At 37.7% G+C, this 17,941-nt stretch overlaps 2 protein-coding genes across 2 annotated transcripts in view; one reads left to right on the forward strand and one right to left on the reverse strand.

Annotated features, from left to right (window-relative positions):
* Positions 1-17,941, forward strand: part of TIAM1 (TIAM Rac1 associated GEF 1) — a 1,375,699-nt gene that overhangs the window by 1,027,718 nt on the left and 330,040 nt on the right. The gene's annotated exons all lie outside the window — the stretch shown is intronic.
* LOC126951724 (keratin-associated protein 22-1) lies at positions 6,851-7,162 on the reverse strand. The gene has a single exon (XM_050786130.1). The coding sequence runs from the start codon at positions 7,127-7,129 to the stop codon at positions 6,983-6,985; it is 147 nt and encodes a 48-aa protein (XP_050642087.1). The 5' UTR covers positions 7,130-7,162; the 3' UTR covers positions 6,851-6,982.

Raw genomic sequence — 17,941 nt, forward strand, 5'->3', positions numbered from 1 at the left:
TGTAGGTTGTCTGTTCATTCTAATGACAGTTTCTTTTTCTGTTCAGAAACTCTTTAGTTTAATTAGGTCTCATTTGTCAATTTTGGCTTTTGTTGCAATTGCTTTTGTTGTTTTCATCATGAAATCTTTGCCCATGCCTATGTCCTGAATGGTACTGCCTAGATTTTCATGTAGGATTTTTATAGTTTTGAGTTTTACTTTTAAGTCCTTAATCCATCTTGAGTTAATTTTTGTATAAGGTGCAAGGAAGGGGTCCAGTTTCAGTTTCAATTTTCTGCATATGGCTAACTTGTTCTTCCAGCACTGTATTTTAAATAGAGAATCCTTTTCCCATTGCTTTTTTTTTTTTTTTTTTTTTTTTTTTTTTTTTTGGTCAGGTTTGCTGAGGAACAGTTGGTTTTAGGTGTGTGGTCTTATTTCTGAGTTCTCCGTTCTGTCCCCATTGGTCTTTGTGTCTGTTCTTGTACCAGTACCATGCTGTTTTGATTACCATAGTTTTGTAGTAGTTTGAAGTCGGGTAGCATGGTGCCTCCAGCTTTGTTCTTTTTGCTTAGGATTGTCTTGGTTATTCGGGCTCTTTTATTGTTGCATATAAATTTTAAAATAGTTTTTTTTTTCTAATTGTGTGAAGAATGTCAACAGTAGTTTAATGGAAATAGCATTGAATCTATAAATTACTTTGGGCAGTATGGACATTTTCACATTATTGATTCTTCCTATCCATGAGCATGGAATGTTTTTCCATTAGTTTGTGTCCTCTCTGATTTCTTTGAGCAGTGGTTTGTAGTTCTCTTTGAAGAAGTCCTTCACTTCCCTTGTTAGCTGCATTCCTAGGTATTTTATTCTATTTGTAGCAATTGTGAATGGGGGTTCATTCATGATATGACTGTCTGCTTGTCTGTTGTTCATGTATAGAAATGCTCATGAATTTTGCACGTTGATTTTGTATCCTGAGATTTTTCTGAAGTTGTTTATCAGCTTAAGAAGCTTTTGGGCTAAGACGATGAGGTTTTCTAAACATAGGATTGTTCTTCAGTATGCCAATTGCATTTTTCAGCTCCAGAATTTATGCTTGATATTTTCTAATTATTTTAATTTCTGTTAAGTTTATCTGATAGAATTCTGAATTAATTCTTTGTGTTATCTTTAATTTCTTTGAGTTTCCTCAACCTATCTATTTTGAATTCTCTCTCTGAAAGGTTACATATCTCTGTTTCTCCAGGATTGGTTGCTGGTGGTTTATTTAGTTCATTTTGTGATGCCATGTTTTCCTGGATGGTGTTGTTGCTAGTAGGTATTCTTCAGTGTCTGGGCATTGAAGAGTTAGGTATATATTATATCTTCACTGCCTGGGCTTATTTGTAGCTGTCCTTCTTGGGAAGGCTTTCCAGATATTTGAAAGGACCTGGGTGCTGTGATCTAAGCTGTTTCTACTTTTGGGGGCACGTGAAGTCCAGTAATGCTGTGGTTCTTGCAGACTCATAGAAGTACTGCCTTGGTGGTCTTAGACAAGATCTGGGACAATTCTCTGGACTACCAGGCAGAAACTCTTGTTTTCTTCCATTATTTTCTCCCAAATATAGAGTTTTTGTTTCTGTTCTGAGTCACTAAAAGTTGAGGGTGGAGTGACACAGGCACCACAATGGCCAACACCACTATGACTGCACTGGGTCAGACCTGAAGCTAGCATAGCACTAAGAGTCTCACCCAAGGCCTGCTGGAACCACTCCCTGGCTACTGCCTATGTTTGCTGAGGCCCTGGTGCTCTTCAATCAGCAGGTGGCAAAGCCAGCCAGGCCTATGTCCTTCCCTTCAGGACAGTGAGGTTCCCTAGGCCTCAGGTAGGTCCAGAAATGCCATCTGAAAGTCAAGGACTAGGGTCAAAAACTTTAGCAGTTTTCCTGGTGTTCAACTGTATTGTAGCTGAGCTGGCACTCAAACCACAAGATAAGATACAGTCCTTCTCACTCTTCCCTTCCCTTTCCAAAGATGAGGAGTCTCATCTTGTAGTCACTGCCACCCCTGGCCATGAGGAGAATTGACAGAGTACCTCCTATGTTCCCTTAAGGCCCAAGTTTCCTTAAAGGCAGCTGTGGTGAATGCTGCTTTGCCTAGGACTCACCCTTTAGGACAGTGGGTTCCTCTCTGGCCAAGGGCAGGCCCAGAAATGCCATCCACGAGTCAAGTCTTAGAATCAAGGATACCCAAGAGCCCGCTTGGTGCTCTACTCCCTTGTGGAGGTGTTGGTACCTAAGGTGCAAGACAAAGTCCCCTTTACTTTGTCTTCTGCTTTTCTTAAGCTGAAGGAGTTTTGCCCTGTAGCCACCACAATGAGAATGTGCTGAGTTTCACCTGAAGCCAGCAAATCTCAGAGGCTCACCAAGGCCCTCAGTGTAGTACCTGGGCATCACTCCCCGTTATCCAGGACCCAAGGGCGCTTTAGTTAACAGTTGATGAAAGCTGGGTCCTTTCCTTCAAGGTAGTAGTTTCCCTTCTGACCCAGGATGTGTCTAGAAATGTTGTCTGCAAGCTAGGTCCTGGAAAGGGGGCCTCACGACTCTGCTGCCCTATTCTGCTGTGACTGAGCTGGCATCCAAGATACAAGACAAAGCCCTTCCCTCAAAGGGAAGGAAGAGGACTGTTTTGGAGCTGTGAGCTCTGTAGCCCCTAAGGTTATGGAAGAGATGAAGCCAGCATTCCCTTTGCTGCCCAAGCGGTGTCTCAGTATGTTGCATTCTCCCCTGCCCTCCAGTCCACAGGCTGTTGGCCTGGGTCAGCCCTAGGACTCTCCTAGAAGTTGCAGTCCTTATGGGCTTGATTGCCTTTCAAGTTTACTTAGAGAGACAGAACACTTTGGCCCTTGATGGAGAGGTTTGCAGGCATTCAAGTTGGACCACTGGGATTGGTGATTCCCGTCTGGTCAGGGCTGGTGTAAATGCTCCCTTCTGTCTGTGAGTGTCAGCTGAGTTTGCCCTGGCTTTCCTTTCTGCTCTAACAGAACAGCACTGAATTTAATGCCTCACAATTGCTGTGTTCTCCACCCTCCAGGATCCAGAGATTCTCCCTACATCAGGTTGCCCTTGCTAAAGATGTGGGGAGGGGTGGCATCCGCAATTCAGGACTGTATCTTCTATCTGTTTAGTATCTCCTTCAGCAGTATGAAGTTAAAAACAGGTACTATGAGTGTTTACCTTATTTTTGGTTATTATGAAGGTGCTTTTTTCTGTGTAGATAGTTGTTAACTTGCTGTCCTTGTTGGGTGGGGGAGGCAATTGGTGGAGCTTTCTATTTTGCCATCTTGCTCTGCCTCTGATTCTCATTTATTTCTTTAAGCATGGTTTCCTTTTGTACTTTGAACATATGTAAATAGCTAAAATATTTGTCTAGTATGTTTAACATCTGGATGTTCTCAGAGACAGTTTCTGTTGCTTGGTTTTTCACTAGTATATGGTCATATCTTCCTGTTTCTTACATCTTCTCTCTCTCTCTCTCTCTCTCTCTCTCTCTCTCTCTCTCTCTCTCAACTGGACATTTTAGATTTTATATTGTAGAAACTCTAGATATTCTCTCCTCCCCCTTCCCGAGCTTGTTGTTTGCCTATTTGCTTACAGACTAGGCTGGGCTGTGTTACTGAGTTCAGCATGAAACTTCTGTTGTTATTCCTTAAAAGGCACAGCTACAGCATGTGTACTGTATTTCTGAGGTTTCGTCTGAACCCTCTTAGATTTTCTCTTTCCTTCCTCTCTCTGATAAGCAGTTGGACTTTGTTGGTATTACACTCAGCTGTTAGGCACAATAATTTTTAGGGGATTGTGTCATTATTTTTGACAATGCTCTTGGATATAAACTGCTTCACAACCTGATTCAATTAAATTTAGACTCTTAACACAATTTGAGTATAAAATACACAATTATTGTTTATAGTAGCTATGCTGTATATTAGATCTCTTGAACTTACTCATCTTATAACTGAAGGTTAATACTCTTTGACTAACATGTCCCATTTCCCCCAACTTCCAGTCTTGGCAATTACTATACTACTCTGTCTTACCAGTTTACTAACAGAGTAGATATTAAGGGTTCTCACCACAGGGGTAGAAAAGGTAATCATGTAAGGTTATGGATATATTAATTAGGTTGTTTGTGGTAATTATTTTACTATGTATATGTGTGTATATATAAAATCACATTGCATATATTAAATACATACATTTTTATTTGTCAATGACACCTCAATTAAGCTGGAAAAAATGAATACATTTGAATTCTTTGTCAAAGTTTTTGAGGCCAGTCTGAAATCTGCTCTGAACCCAGAGGGCTTCTCCTGGCTATCTTTTCTGGTTCTCTCTGATAGACTTGCTGGCCTATGGTTTAGTTGGTTGCTTTCAGGGTGTATTAGTCTGTTCTCACACTGCTGATGAAGACATACCGGAGACTGGGTAATTTATAAAGAAAAAGAGGTTTAATGAACTCACAGTTTCACATGGCTGGGGAGACCTTACAATCATGGCAGGAGGCAAAAGGCACATCTTACATGGCAGCAGGCAAGACAGAATGAAAGCTAAGTGAAAGGGAAAACTTCTTACAAAATCATCAGATCTTGTGAGACTTACTTACTACCATGAGAACAGTACGGGGGAAACCACCCCCATGATTCAATTATCTCCCACTGGGTCCCTCCCAAAACACATGGAAATTATGAGAGCTATAATTCAAGGTAATATTTGGGTGGGAACACAGCCAAACCGTATCACATGGTGAAACTAGTTTTCTCTTAATTACTTATCACCATCGCCATTGTTTCAAAGTATAAACTTAAGTTTACATCTCCTACATGCTCTTATAAATCAGCTAGCTCACTTGAGAAAAGATTCAGATCTCTGTGTTCTTATGGCTTGCCTTTTGCCTGTGCAAAATGTTGAAGCAACTACTCCAGAACTGGGAATAGGAACAACTACTTGCTTATTCCCTTATAGTGACATAGCGTCATTACTAGCACTCTCTGGGTTTGGGCAGTAGCCTCTAGTTTTTTAAGCTTGCAATATCTGTCATGAAACATCTCTCTTATTAATGATCAGGGTGGTGGAAAGGGTGATAGGAGCTTAAGATAATTGGCCTGTCATGCCTTTGGTAGATCCCTGGCACTACAAGTGGGAAAAAGGTAGAGGAATGGAGACACATACCTCTTGGTCACATTCACTTGGACTTTAGCCACTGCCACACAGAACTAGACAGCCTGAGATAATGCTAATCACCTGAACACAGAGGAGAGATCCTGTAGCCCTTCAGATGGGGAGAGAAGAAGCACTATAACTTGGTCTCACTACCCAGACTTGTGGGTCTGTCATGGTGAGCTGGAGGAGGAAGTATGAAAAGAGCTGATTGTGAACAAGTGAGTCAAGTCTCTCACTAACCCTAGATTTTGTAGATTTTCTTGAATAAATGTGTCTTTATTTGCTGTGGGGCCTTACAACAAATTACCAAAGACTTTAATTTTTCTAAAGTATGTAATAAGTCTGATGAGAGCCTGATATTTGATGAGCAGTTTTCTGAGTATGTTGACTTATTGAATCCAAAGTCATAGGTTTTACAGAGTTCTTACTCTGACTTTTTTGACCATGCTAAAATAGGACATTCTGGGGATCTGTCTCTTAAGATTCCTGCCCACTATGGCAGAATTAAAGCCAAGGCTCTAACAAAGATGCTTTCTTCAGTCTCCCTTCAGTTTCACTGCCTGTCAATACTTGGAGATGTCAGAGTGACACGGCTCTATATGTTGTCTGCCTTTAATTGATGAAGAATTAAAAAAATTCTTCATTATTGTTTCATCTAGATGTGTTAAAAATCATGTATTTGGAAGCTAGTTAAGAGTTTAGCCAACTTCATACTATGGCAACCATTAACAAAGTAATTTTGTATGAATATTTTATCAGTTGTAGAAACTCCAAATTCTAACATTAGTCACTAACAGATGTTTTTGCTTTATATTTTATCAATGTCAACTGATAAATAACAAGTAGAGTGAATAAAGAACAGCTTTACTTAACTTGACCAAGGCTGGCAAACTGAAGTCTATACTTTTCAGCTTGTATTTTGGATCAGACTTGTGTTTTCATGAACAAAGTATTACCTGAGGTGGCAGATAATTACATTGATAAAAGGTTCGCAGAAACATACTTAAATTTGATGGACTCTTTCTGGCCACATGGGAATGACACTTGGAAGAGCTGTCTATGCAGCCACCAGGCATAGGATGAGTTTAAGAGTATATTTTGACAGAGTTAAAAGAAACAGTCATAATATAGCATTTAGAGAAAAAGCTACAGCTATCTAGAGCCAAAAATGCAACTGAGTATCAAGAAATATAATGTATGTGAAATAGAATAAAGTGATGAGAAAGGGGGTGCTATTTTTGCCAATGATTTTAGTCAAATATTGGACATACTGAAGATGAAGCTTTGATAGATCAAGGTAAATTTTAGTACCACTTGGCTCTGCCCATGAAAACACATTTTATTAAAGTCCTGGTTGAATATAGCTATTGGTCAGACCTAACACATCCACATCATCAACTGTAAGTTTCCAATGGGTCAGCAACCTCACATGTGCTCATGAACACACACATACAATCACAAATAACATAGGTAGTCTAGATAAATAAATATAGGTAGGAAAATGCTGTAGCTTTGCAAAATAGATTACTTTTGATGAAAAATAAATTTAGACATTTTCCCAAATGAAAATACTTAAGATTATTTGTACTTAATCATATACTAGTAACACAACATGAAAGGTTCTGTTTTTGTTTGATTAAATTGTTGGAACTTCCAGCTAATTGATCAAATACATTCTGATATGGCAATGTGGGCTAAATTTTAGTTGTCACTCTTTGAACAGAAAAAATGTCGTTATTATAAATAACACGGGAAGAAAACATAGCTTGTAAGACAATGGCCTAAACAGATCAGCAATGTTGAATTTCTCAGAAGCAGCCAGAAAACCAAGATCTTTCATAGCACCATGGGCAGTAGAAGGCATAGCCATAGCCACTATGACCACAGCCATAGCTGCAGCCCAGGCCTCCTTTGGCATAGCCCTGGCCACTATGGAAGTTGTTATAAAAACTCATGGTTTCAAGAAAGGTAGGCTCAGTTGTATAGCACAGTCAGATTCTGGAGTTTAAAGTTTAAAGTTTTAAGTTTATACTAAGGGCCTTAAATACCTCATGAGTGGTATATGGGGCAAACCACAGGCACTGGTGGATTCACATTGCACACTAATTAGCATTGAAGCCATCTAAAATATTCCTTGTAACCAATACATCCAAGACAACATTGCTGCTTCTCAGGAATGTTGAATGTAATGAAATAATGTACTTTTAATAAGAGATTCTTCTCCTATTTTGATGACTTGTTTTATTCCAGATGTCAAATTTAAACTATATGACCAGCAACCAAGAGTAACCCATATGGCTTCCATTTTTATTTATTTATTTATTTATTGTTTGACATGGAATCTTGCTCTGCCACTCGGGCTGGAGTGCAGTGGCATGATCTCGGCTCACTGCAACCTCTGCCTCCCGGGTTCAAGCGATTCTTCTGCCCCAGCCTTCCGAGTAGCTGGGACTACAGGCGCCCGCCAGCACCCCCAGATAATTTTTGTATTTTTAGTAGAGACAGGGTTTCACCATATTGGCCAGGCTGGTCTCGAACTCCTGATCTTGTGATCCACCTGCCTCAGTCTCCCAAAATGCTGGGATTACAGGCGGGAGCCACCATGCCCGACCTGTATTTTTGATAGAGATGTTTCACCATGTTGGCCAGGATGGTCTTGATCTCCTGACCTTGTGATCTGCCCACCTTGGCCTCCCAAAGTGCTGGGATTACAGGTGAGATGGCTTCCACTTCTTAAAAATCCCAATTTCACCCAATAATAATTTCGCCCTTCAGCCTAACTCCATATATGCAGACTTGGGAATAAAAGTGTAGCCCCAAAGAGATGAGGAAGGATGAAAAGCTTGTAAGAGAAGTCATGGTGGCAGCATTCACTTGTAAAATGTTGAGTGACAAGGTGTATCATCACTTTTTGTGGAGCAATATCATTCACTTTGGCTTATACTTCACATGTAACTATCATTTTATATAGGATCCCAAACCATGGCAGAGACTTTGATTTTTAACTTCATTGATTCTGGGTACATAGTAAGGAAAGGACTTCTATTAGAAGCCTGAATTTTAAAACAATTCTGTAATTACTCAAAGATTTATTAACATCATGACTCCCTGAGATGGCACATGACAAGAGTCACATCTCTTCCCAAATCTATAACCTCAATCTACATATGAGAAAACCTCAGGCAGATTCAGTTGGGGAATATTCCACGAAATATCTGGCTCTCTAAAACTGTCAAGGTCATAAAAGTCAAGAAAAGACCAACGAACCATGAGCAATTGGAGGTTACTGAGAGGTACAAAAACCAAATGCAACGTGAATTGGATTCAAGAACAGAAAAAAAGAACATTAAAAGAAAAATGTGAATAGTCCTGCAATGAACGATGGTCCTAGGACTTAAAATAAGTTAATAAAAACAGAAAAATGGTAAAATAAAGTCCACAGTTTAGTTAAGAACACCATACACAGTTAATTTCTTTGGTTTGATAAGTGGATTATGGTTATAAAAGATATTAATATTAGGGGATGTTGAATGATGGATATATGGAAATTTTCTGTACTATTTTGACAACTGTCTCTATGCCAGAAATTATTTTAAGATAAGAAGTTAAAAGAGAATATAAAACCACTGTTCCATTCCATTTACTTGGTCATTTATTGATTCTTTTATAAATCAAGAGAATAACGTACATTTGTACATAAATAAAAATTAGACTCACTAGTATAAGTAGAAAAATACAACAAATTTTTCTCAGATTTGGTATTCTAGAATTTTTAATTAGTTGAATTATTACCAACATCATGGCTTTAGTATAGAAAAGACACTAAATCCCTGAAAAAAGTATTATTTGGACAAAGAGAGAAGAAATATTAAAAAGTCAAAGTTGTTCTTTGTGGAATGTTGTGCAAAAAAGAGTAAAATTAATTGGGGCCTAGAGCAAATAAGAGTGTAACTAACAAAAGTCTTCTTTCTTGATGTAAAGGATGGCTACAGAAGGTTAAAATGCAAGTCTAGTTTGAGGCAGGATTGTATGAATGTGAGTGTGAGGTGTCCTTTCAACCGAGCCCTCAATCACACAAGGGGAGCCCAAATTGAGAGGTCAAACAAAACAAGCCTCCTTAATACCTCTGAAGCATTATCTTACAATTGAGGGAAAAAACAAAACAAAACTAATTATATTAATCAAAAATTAGCCAGTGGTATGCTACCTCTGCTAGATCATTCCCATCCTGAGGCATATAAAAGGCCTTTTACAGGAAGTATGCATACTGAAGTCACCTACATTCCTTTCTACCCAAGGACAACCTCCACAGCCATCACCATGTGTGGCAGCTACTACGGAAACCACTATGGCGGCTGTGGCTATGGGTGCTGTGGCTACGGAGGCCTGGGCTGTGGCTACAGAGGCCTGGGCTGTGGCTATGGCTCCTGCAGTGGCTGTGGCTATGGTTATGGCTCCCGCTGCCTCCGCAGCTGTGGCTATACATGCGGCTCTGGCTCCGGCTCTGGCTTTGGCTACTACTATTGAGGACATCATGGAAGGCTCTCACCATCTATCCCGTGACATCGGGATTCACCAATTCTGAACCCCACATGCTCTGAGCTTAGGGTTGGATTAAGATGATCTTAAGTTCTGACGACTTGCCCCTCCTCCTCCCACCACCCCAGTACCCTCTGGATCTAATATTTTCAACTTCCTTTTCTGTATTTAATGCATGATAATGTAAAATAATAATGTAAAATTCACCCTATGAACTTCTGTATGGTCTCTCATCAAGAAGATGCTGTTACAGATCTTGCTTTTTGATTTTCATGCAGGAACTTATTTTCTGTTTCCCTAATACAGTTTTTCAATCTGGAATTAGCATCCTGATTTTCTTTTCATTAGTATCCAGTATTTATCTTTTTAGCTTTTTTCCCTATTTATATTATCCTAACAGTGTCTCAACATAACCCATGTTATCACTGCCTCAATAGCATAGAAAACTGAGCATGAACAGAGCAGAAAACCGTGCATCATTTATGGGTTGATTCTTCGCATATAAAAATCATTTACTGTCAAACTTGTTCTATGTAGTTCATGTCACGACTCTACGTAAATAATTTGTATTTATAATCTAAATAACCATAATTAAGTAGCATTTATTAGCCATTTAGCATAGAGCAATCACTGTGCCAAGTCTTTAACGTACATCATCTCAAATGAGCCTCAGAATAAATTCATGATGCATTAAAATTTTCCCCATTTTCCCGTAATCCCAGCACTTTTGGAGGCGGAGACAGGTGGATCATTTGAGGTCAGGAGTTCAAGACTAGCCTGGCCAATATGGTGAAAACGTCTCTATTAAAAATACAAAAATCTGCCGGGGGCCATGGTTGTGCACACCTGTAATCCCAGCTACTTGGGAGGGTAAGGCATGAGAATCGCTTAAACCCGGGAGGCAGAGGTTGCAGCTAGCAGAGATTGTGCCACTGCACTCCAGCCTGGGCGACAGAGCTAGACTCTGTTTCAAGAAAAACAAAGAAAAACTCCCCATTTTAGAGCTGAATAGAAGCAAAGAGAATAAAGTAACTTTCTCATTGGCAAGTGTGGCAAAAGAGATATTTCATACCCACCTGTTTGTTGTCTCTTTGCATATTCATAGAAAGTATTTATTTTCCTTGACTCTAGATAATTGCAGGGATTGTTTAACCACTAAATGCAAAGTTATCTCCCAGGATAAGGTTAGTTATTACTGACATTTAATGTTATTGACTTAAATTAAAATTATCTGAAGAATAATTTTGTTTTTTACCCCTTTACCCAACAAAAATCTTTCATTCTACTTTTCTCTGCTTTTTAAATTTATGCTTACCACTCTATAAAATTTCAGCTCACACATTAGACATCTAGAATCTTTTATGCACGTCTCTTACTTTTTTGGCAAAATCTTTTTATGCCTTTTCTCCAAATTCTAGGAACATTTCTCAATCCCTTTTCCCCATCTCATCTCTTACTAACTTTTGTCCCTACAGCATTTTTTTCTTTAAATTAACTTTATCATGACAAATACATATTGCCTCTTTTTAGATTTTAATAATTGCTTATATAGTTGCTGTAGCTCCATGCATTTCATGGCTCTCAAATATTATACATTTTAGAATTTGAAAAAAAATGTGTTGAAGAGTTTTTCCTCCTTTTGCAACAGTACTATTTTTGAAAAGTAGGCTCATTGTGAGTGCTTAGATTGATCCTTTGATTTTCATAGCTATTTATTTCATATGGTTTTACCCTTAAAAAGAATGATCTGCTACTTAGGATAAAGATTTTTTCCATCAGAACTTATGTGTAGATCTGCTAAATCTTTTGCATACAAACAATTGTAAAGAAAAAGTGTTAATACTTCTAATTTTATTTTGCCTGTTTAGCAATACCCATCATTTTCAAGGGTGATCATATAATCTGTGCTGTTTATTTTTATGGACCTTACATGAGAAGGAAATACTTACTCTACTAGATGTCTCATTTTAGGGAGCTCTTCCACATTATGGATTCTTTTCCACTTATTCTCCATATCTATTATGAATCTGCTCCAAGTCAGGCATTCATTTGAAGAATATGGAATGTAGACATGCAAAGGGTGGCAAAGATCTCTCTTCTCATGGAACTTACACTCTTGAATGAGGCAGGCAGGGAGGGAGATAGACAGTGAGAGACAGACAATAGGCAAGTAAATTCTAAAATAAATACAGTAAATTCTGATAGTGATGAGTATTTGTAAAACAGTAAAAATCAATGAGTTAAATAAACTTTTAATCATTTCTCGACGAAGTCAATTTTAAATTGGGTGGTCAGAGAAAACAGATCTAAGAAGACGGCAGTTAAGTTGACACCTGAATGAGATGAAGGATTCTGTTATTGTTTCTGGTATTTTCAAAAGGAGAAATCAGCAGTACAAAGGTAAAACTATTAAGGAGGGTTACAACTTGGTCTGTCTGAGTTACTGAAGAGCCTGTGTTTGAAGCATGGTAAATAAAAAGGAAAGTGGTAGGAAGTGATGTCCGAGAGGTAGGATAGAGTATTGGAAGACATTTCTTTCTAAATGCAATGGGAATTCTATGAAAGGTATGTTCCAGGAAAAGGCTGTGATGTGATTTCTGTTGTGCCATGAGACTGAGATATCAGAAGAGAAAACATTTGGTGCCAGGAGAGATCATGGGTTCTGTCTTAGTGATGTTAGATTACATCTATAAAAGGACAAACATAAAGAACATAAAAGGTGAATAACACAGTTCTGAGATTGAAGTCAAGTTGTGAAGAAGAAATTACTGAAAAAGGTGAGGTTGGAGACAAACAAGATTGTGCAGTGGAACAGATACAGAATTTGTCAATAAGGAAGACAGGGTTCCACTGACCTGAATATTGTTTCAGAGCTTCAGTAAAATGAAGACAGAGAAACAAACCATATTTGGATCAGGCAAGACTTCTAAGAAAACTTTCAGTGGAGTGGTGGGTCAAAAGTTCGAAAGATTGAGAGAAAAGGAAATAAAGTGGAAGCAGTAATCTCAGAAACACATTTTTGAAATTTCTTGTGAAGAGGAAAAGTGAATTAAGAAAGTACCCTGGGGAGCCCAAGGGGGTTTTCTTAGGGAAAGATTAGTTTGTTTAATTTGTTTTCATTGGATATACTGAAGCATGCGTGATATTTCAGAGCATCAAGGAAGTAAATATATATTTTTAATGGAGTGTTATAGTATATAAATAGACAGAACACAGAGGATGTTTAGGGCAATGAAACTATTCTGCATAATACTACAGTGGTGAATACATTTCATACATTTGTCAAAACCCATGAAATGTACAACACTAAGGATGAACCCTTATATAAACTGTGAACTTTGAGTGATGATGATCTGTCATTGTGAATTCATCTGTTGTAACAAATGTACCACTGTGGTGCAGAATGTGGATAATGGGGGAGATTTGGTGTTGGGAAGGAATGGAGTCAGTATATGGGAATTGTCTGTACTTTCTGGTCAATTTGCTGTGAAATGAAAACTGCTGCCGGGCGCGGTGGCTCAAGCCTGTAATCCCAGCACTTTGGGAGGCTGAGACGGGCGGATCACGAGGTCAGGAGATCGAGACCATCCTGGCTAACACGGTGAAACCCCGTCTCTACTAAAAAATACAAAAAACTAGCCGGGCGAGGTGGCGGGCGCCTGTGGTCCCAGCTACTCCAGAGGCTGAGGCAGGAGAATGGCGTAAACCCGGGAGGCGGAGCTTGCAGTGAGCTGAGATCCGGCCACTGCACTCCAGCCTGGGCGACAGAGCCAGACTCAGTCTCAAAAAAAAAAAAAAAAGAAAACTGCTCTATTAATTAAGAAAACAGCAATACAATAGTATATAAGGTACTAATTTTCTGATTATAAAAATAAATATCAGCTCTTCATAAGAGTTAAATAATTCCTGAAATAAATTCAAAGAGAATTGGCCTTATACATTGTTATATTGAGGACATTGAGTTATATGATAGATTGTATGTTTTACAGTCATTTTAATCAGTTACAAAACTACCTACTGAATAATTCTTTTGTTAACTAATGTAAGTTTAGTTTTACACCTTTTTGGTCTATTGATTCACAAAATATACAGTCTGTAAGCCTAAAAATGGCTGTTAAATGTTTTCAACTAATGCTGGTTAACAGTAATTCTAAGTTGAATGAAAACTGATTGATGGAGTGTAAAGTATGAGATTTAAGGCAACTAACATTTTCTGTAGGGAAAAATTTAATGTGATATTGTTGAGATTTCTTAACAGTTATAATCTCAATTGTGGAGGGACTGAAATAATATGTAGCCATAATAATGAGTCTAGTTTACAGAAATACAGTTGCCAATAAAAATAAATAAATATACAGTGTATTAAAATGCATGATGAATGGCAAATGTGTTTGAGCTGATTATTAATAGGAACAACTTTACTATATTGAGACTGTTTTCTTTTGACTAATTTGAATTACTTATCAAGGCAGACTAATTGATGGATTATAAGGGTCTTGTGTCCTGATTCTTAAGGAAGGTTAATTGAAGTATAAGTGGTTTCCTTTCTTGCACCCTCTTCACTGCTGCGTAAGTTAATCCCCCATTTTTTACTCTATTTGGAATCTATATTAAATGTATTAACAGTCTTTGAACACAGAACATCACTGAAGTATCAGCATCCTGATCATTACATAATCATACCTCCTTCATGCATCCTGTACAAAACAAACTCTAAGTGTTTTGAGATAATAACAAATTCTTTTGACTTTGTTGGGTCTCAGAATAGCCTGAATTGTCATAGCAAAATGGATGATCATAAATATTTCAATAGTTATTCAAGAGAGTATCATGTGCCTGATTAAAAATAGATTACTTAAAATAACTCAGTCATAATATTAGCTGATCATTGTATATCTCAAAATACCAAGAGCTCTCCCATTGATTTGTGCAGAATTACAAAAAAAAAAAAAAAAAAAACCAAAACTGAGTTCTGGAAAGCACTGATATTTCAGAGATAGCAAATCCCATAAACACCTAATTGGCAAACTTTCTAAACAGTAAAAAAACAAAGGGGGCGGCATTATTGAAAAATGGCAATTGATATAAATCTCAATAAAACAGGATTAAATATTGTCATTATTTCTGGAGGAAGACTCTGAAAAAAATTTGAATCCATAGAAGAAACTATTTTCTGTGTGTCCTGAATAAGAATTAGGCATATAAAAATAAGGCAGTGATTTGTGTGAATAAAAAAACTAGAGGTGCAGAGTAGCTGCAACTAACTCAGGCTAGTTTTTCAAGAAATTTTAATAAGGTGGCTTTTTGTTAATTATATTATAGAGATGAGTGAGCACTGCAACTTTCTATGCCACATTCTTTCATAGGAGAAGAGACAGCTGAGACAGTGAAGAAGGAAAAAAATGTCTTAAAACAAGTTACAATCACAACTCATTGTTTAAAAAGCGTTGTTGGCTGTAGAAAGACAAAGAGGAGATTATAGATTTTATTTTGTGCCAAGAGCAAAGCAAACAAGGTTTGCAGCAAGTGTTATTTATTGAAATAATTTATGTTTATAGAAGTTAAAATGAATATGTGGGGTTATGCAGGGATTTATATGTATCATTTTCTCCTCTCATTATTGGCACAGAAACTGTTTCAGGAGAGTTCTGAGTGGCCAAGAAAATGAGTTTCCGTAATACCTATGAGGTTTTTTTCTTATGGTTGAGAAACAACAAACTAATTCTATTAGTAACAAAATTAGCCAATGGCATGAAACCTGTGGTTGGTCACATCCACACTGGGCATATAAATGGACTCTACAGGGACAATTGTCTATACTGAAGCCAACTACACCCCTTCCTACTCAAGGAACAACCAACACCATGTGTGGAAGCTACTACGGAAACTACTATGGTGGCTGTGGCTATGGGTGCTGTGGCTATGGAGGCCTGGGCGGTTGCTACGGAGGCCTGGGTTGTGGCTATGGTTCCTGCTAGGTCTGTGGCTTCTGCAGACTGGGCTGTGGTTATGGCTATGGCTATGGATATCGCTCTTGCTCCCTCTGTGGCTGTGACTATGGATGCGACTTTGACTATGCCTCCGGCTTTGGCTACTAGTTTTGAGGACGCCATAGGAGACTCATCTCCAATACGTGCGACATCAAGACTGACCAGCCCTGAATCCCATGCTCCTGTGCCACCACATTGGGATGGAATAATCATACGCTACAGATTTCTATTGTGACTTGCTGACGACCTGCAATGTGGTGCCCCCTATCGGCATCTACTATTCTAAATGATCTATTCCCAAGCTCTCCCTCATGGCAATTGGGAGAATGTGATATTTTCCCTGTGAACCCACTTATCTCTTTTACCAGAGTGAAGCAGTCACTGTTCCTACCTTGATGATTTTTATACATCATTCTGTTTGCAGTGTTCTTAATAAATTTGGTTAACCTCAAATATAAAACTTGGTTTTTATTTTATTACGTGTAATATAATTTATTATATTTTTGGACTTTTTATTTCTAAGAAAGCTTGTAATTGCCTGTTGTTAACATATTTATCTTAATATTTCTACTTTAGTTGCTCTGCCAGTTCTAGAATTCTGTCCTTCCAAAAGCATTGTAATACTTGTAAATTTCCTTTTATGTTAAAGGGGGAATCATTTCTCCATTGCTGTAAGTTTTCAGCACCAAATTAGATAACATTTGTCCATTAGTTTAATCGATGCTTAATGTCTAGTAAATATTAGGTATATTTTTCTTCTGCAAACCATCATCAGTCAAGTTCTATGTCTCCCCAATTCTTTTTTAAGTATTATTTTTAAATTATAGACAGAAAAATTTATTTGGTGTACAATTTTGTGAATTTCAACAAAAATGCATAGTATTATGGTATACCGATTATAATCAAAATACAAAACCGTGTCATCACCATCTTCCTAGAATTTCTCCTGCTACCCTCCCCAAACCCCTGCATTCTGACAATGATTGATTTTTCTATATCCTGTAGTTTTGCCTTTTTCAGAAGGTCATATTTTGTTGGGGGTCCCCATGACTACCCCATTTTGGGAGATTTGCTAGAAAAACTCATGGGATGGATACAGCTGTACTCCTGGCTAAGATTTATTACAAAGTAGTAAGGATACATAGCTATATTATAAAAGGAAAAGCCACTCGTCTGTCCATGGATATGCAGGTGATTGCGGTCTCTCCCGCCCAGAGTTCACTCTTTCCCCAGCAAAATAAACAATCTATGTGCAATGTTTCTGCCTGGGAAAACCCAGTAAACACTCAACACCCAGAGCTTTACCTGGGGATGGATCAAAAAGGCATGAGGAAAATTCTAGACTCCCATAAAGCAAGCACTTGTCCAGCAAAAAACCATATTGTTTGTACAAATGGCTTACGCACAGTGAACCAACCTTATGAGTTAGAGAATGGTGGGAATACTATTGAAATCCAATTTTCTACATTTGGTATTAGAATAATACCGATTTCAAAAAATGGAGACAAAACTGTTTTCTTCTTTTTAAAATTATTTCTTTTTAGTTTTTATCTCTTTCTTATTTATTTATTTATTATTTTCTAGAGAGTTTCCATAGAGTTGGTATTATTTCTTTCTTAATTGTTTGCTGGAGTTCACCAGTGAAATCATATGGGTCAAGAGTTTTCTTTTTGAAAAAAATCTTAATTACAAATTACTATTCAGATGATCTACTTCTTGAGCAAGTTTTAACGCATTCTGCTTATTACAAAATCGATCCATTTTGTCTAAGTTGTTGCATTTACGGGCAAGATATTACTCTTTGTGCTTGCTGACTATGCTTTTCATGACTAGAATTTGCAGTAATGCCCTCTTTTACTCTTACTCTTGGTAAGATGTGTCTTTTCTCTTTGTTTCTTTGCCAGCCCTGCTAGAGGCTTTTCAACTTAAATGAACTTTTTATAGACTCAGCTTTTGGTTTCCTTTATGTTCTCCACTTATTTTCTGTTGTGAATTATACTGATTTCATATGTTACCTGTATTCCTTCCTTCATTAAAAAAGTATTAATTATTTTAGAAAAAGGTTGCATGACTGATTTGAAAACTTTTTTCTTTTCTAATACAAGCATTTAATGAATAAAATTTCCTATAAGTACTGCTTTATTTGCATTTCACAAATTTTAATATGTTCTATTTTCATTTTCTTTCAGTGCAAAATATTTTTAGTATCCCTAGATATTCTCCCTTTGACTCATGGAT

The sequence above is a fragment of the Macaca thibetana genome, chromosome 3, assembly GCF_024542745.1.
Source record: "Macaca thibetana thibetana isolate TM-01 chromosome 3, ASM2454274v1, whole genome shotgun sequence".
Classification (NCBI taxonomy): domain Eukaryota; kingdom Metazoa; phylum Chordata; class Mammalia; order Primates; family Cercopithecidae; genus Macaca; species Macaca thibetana.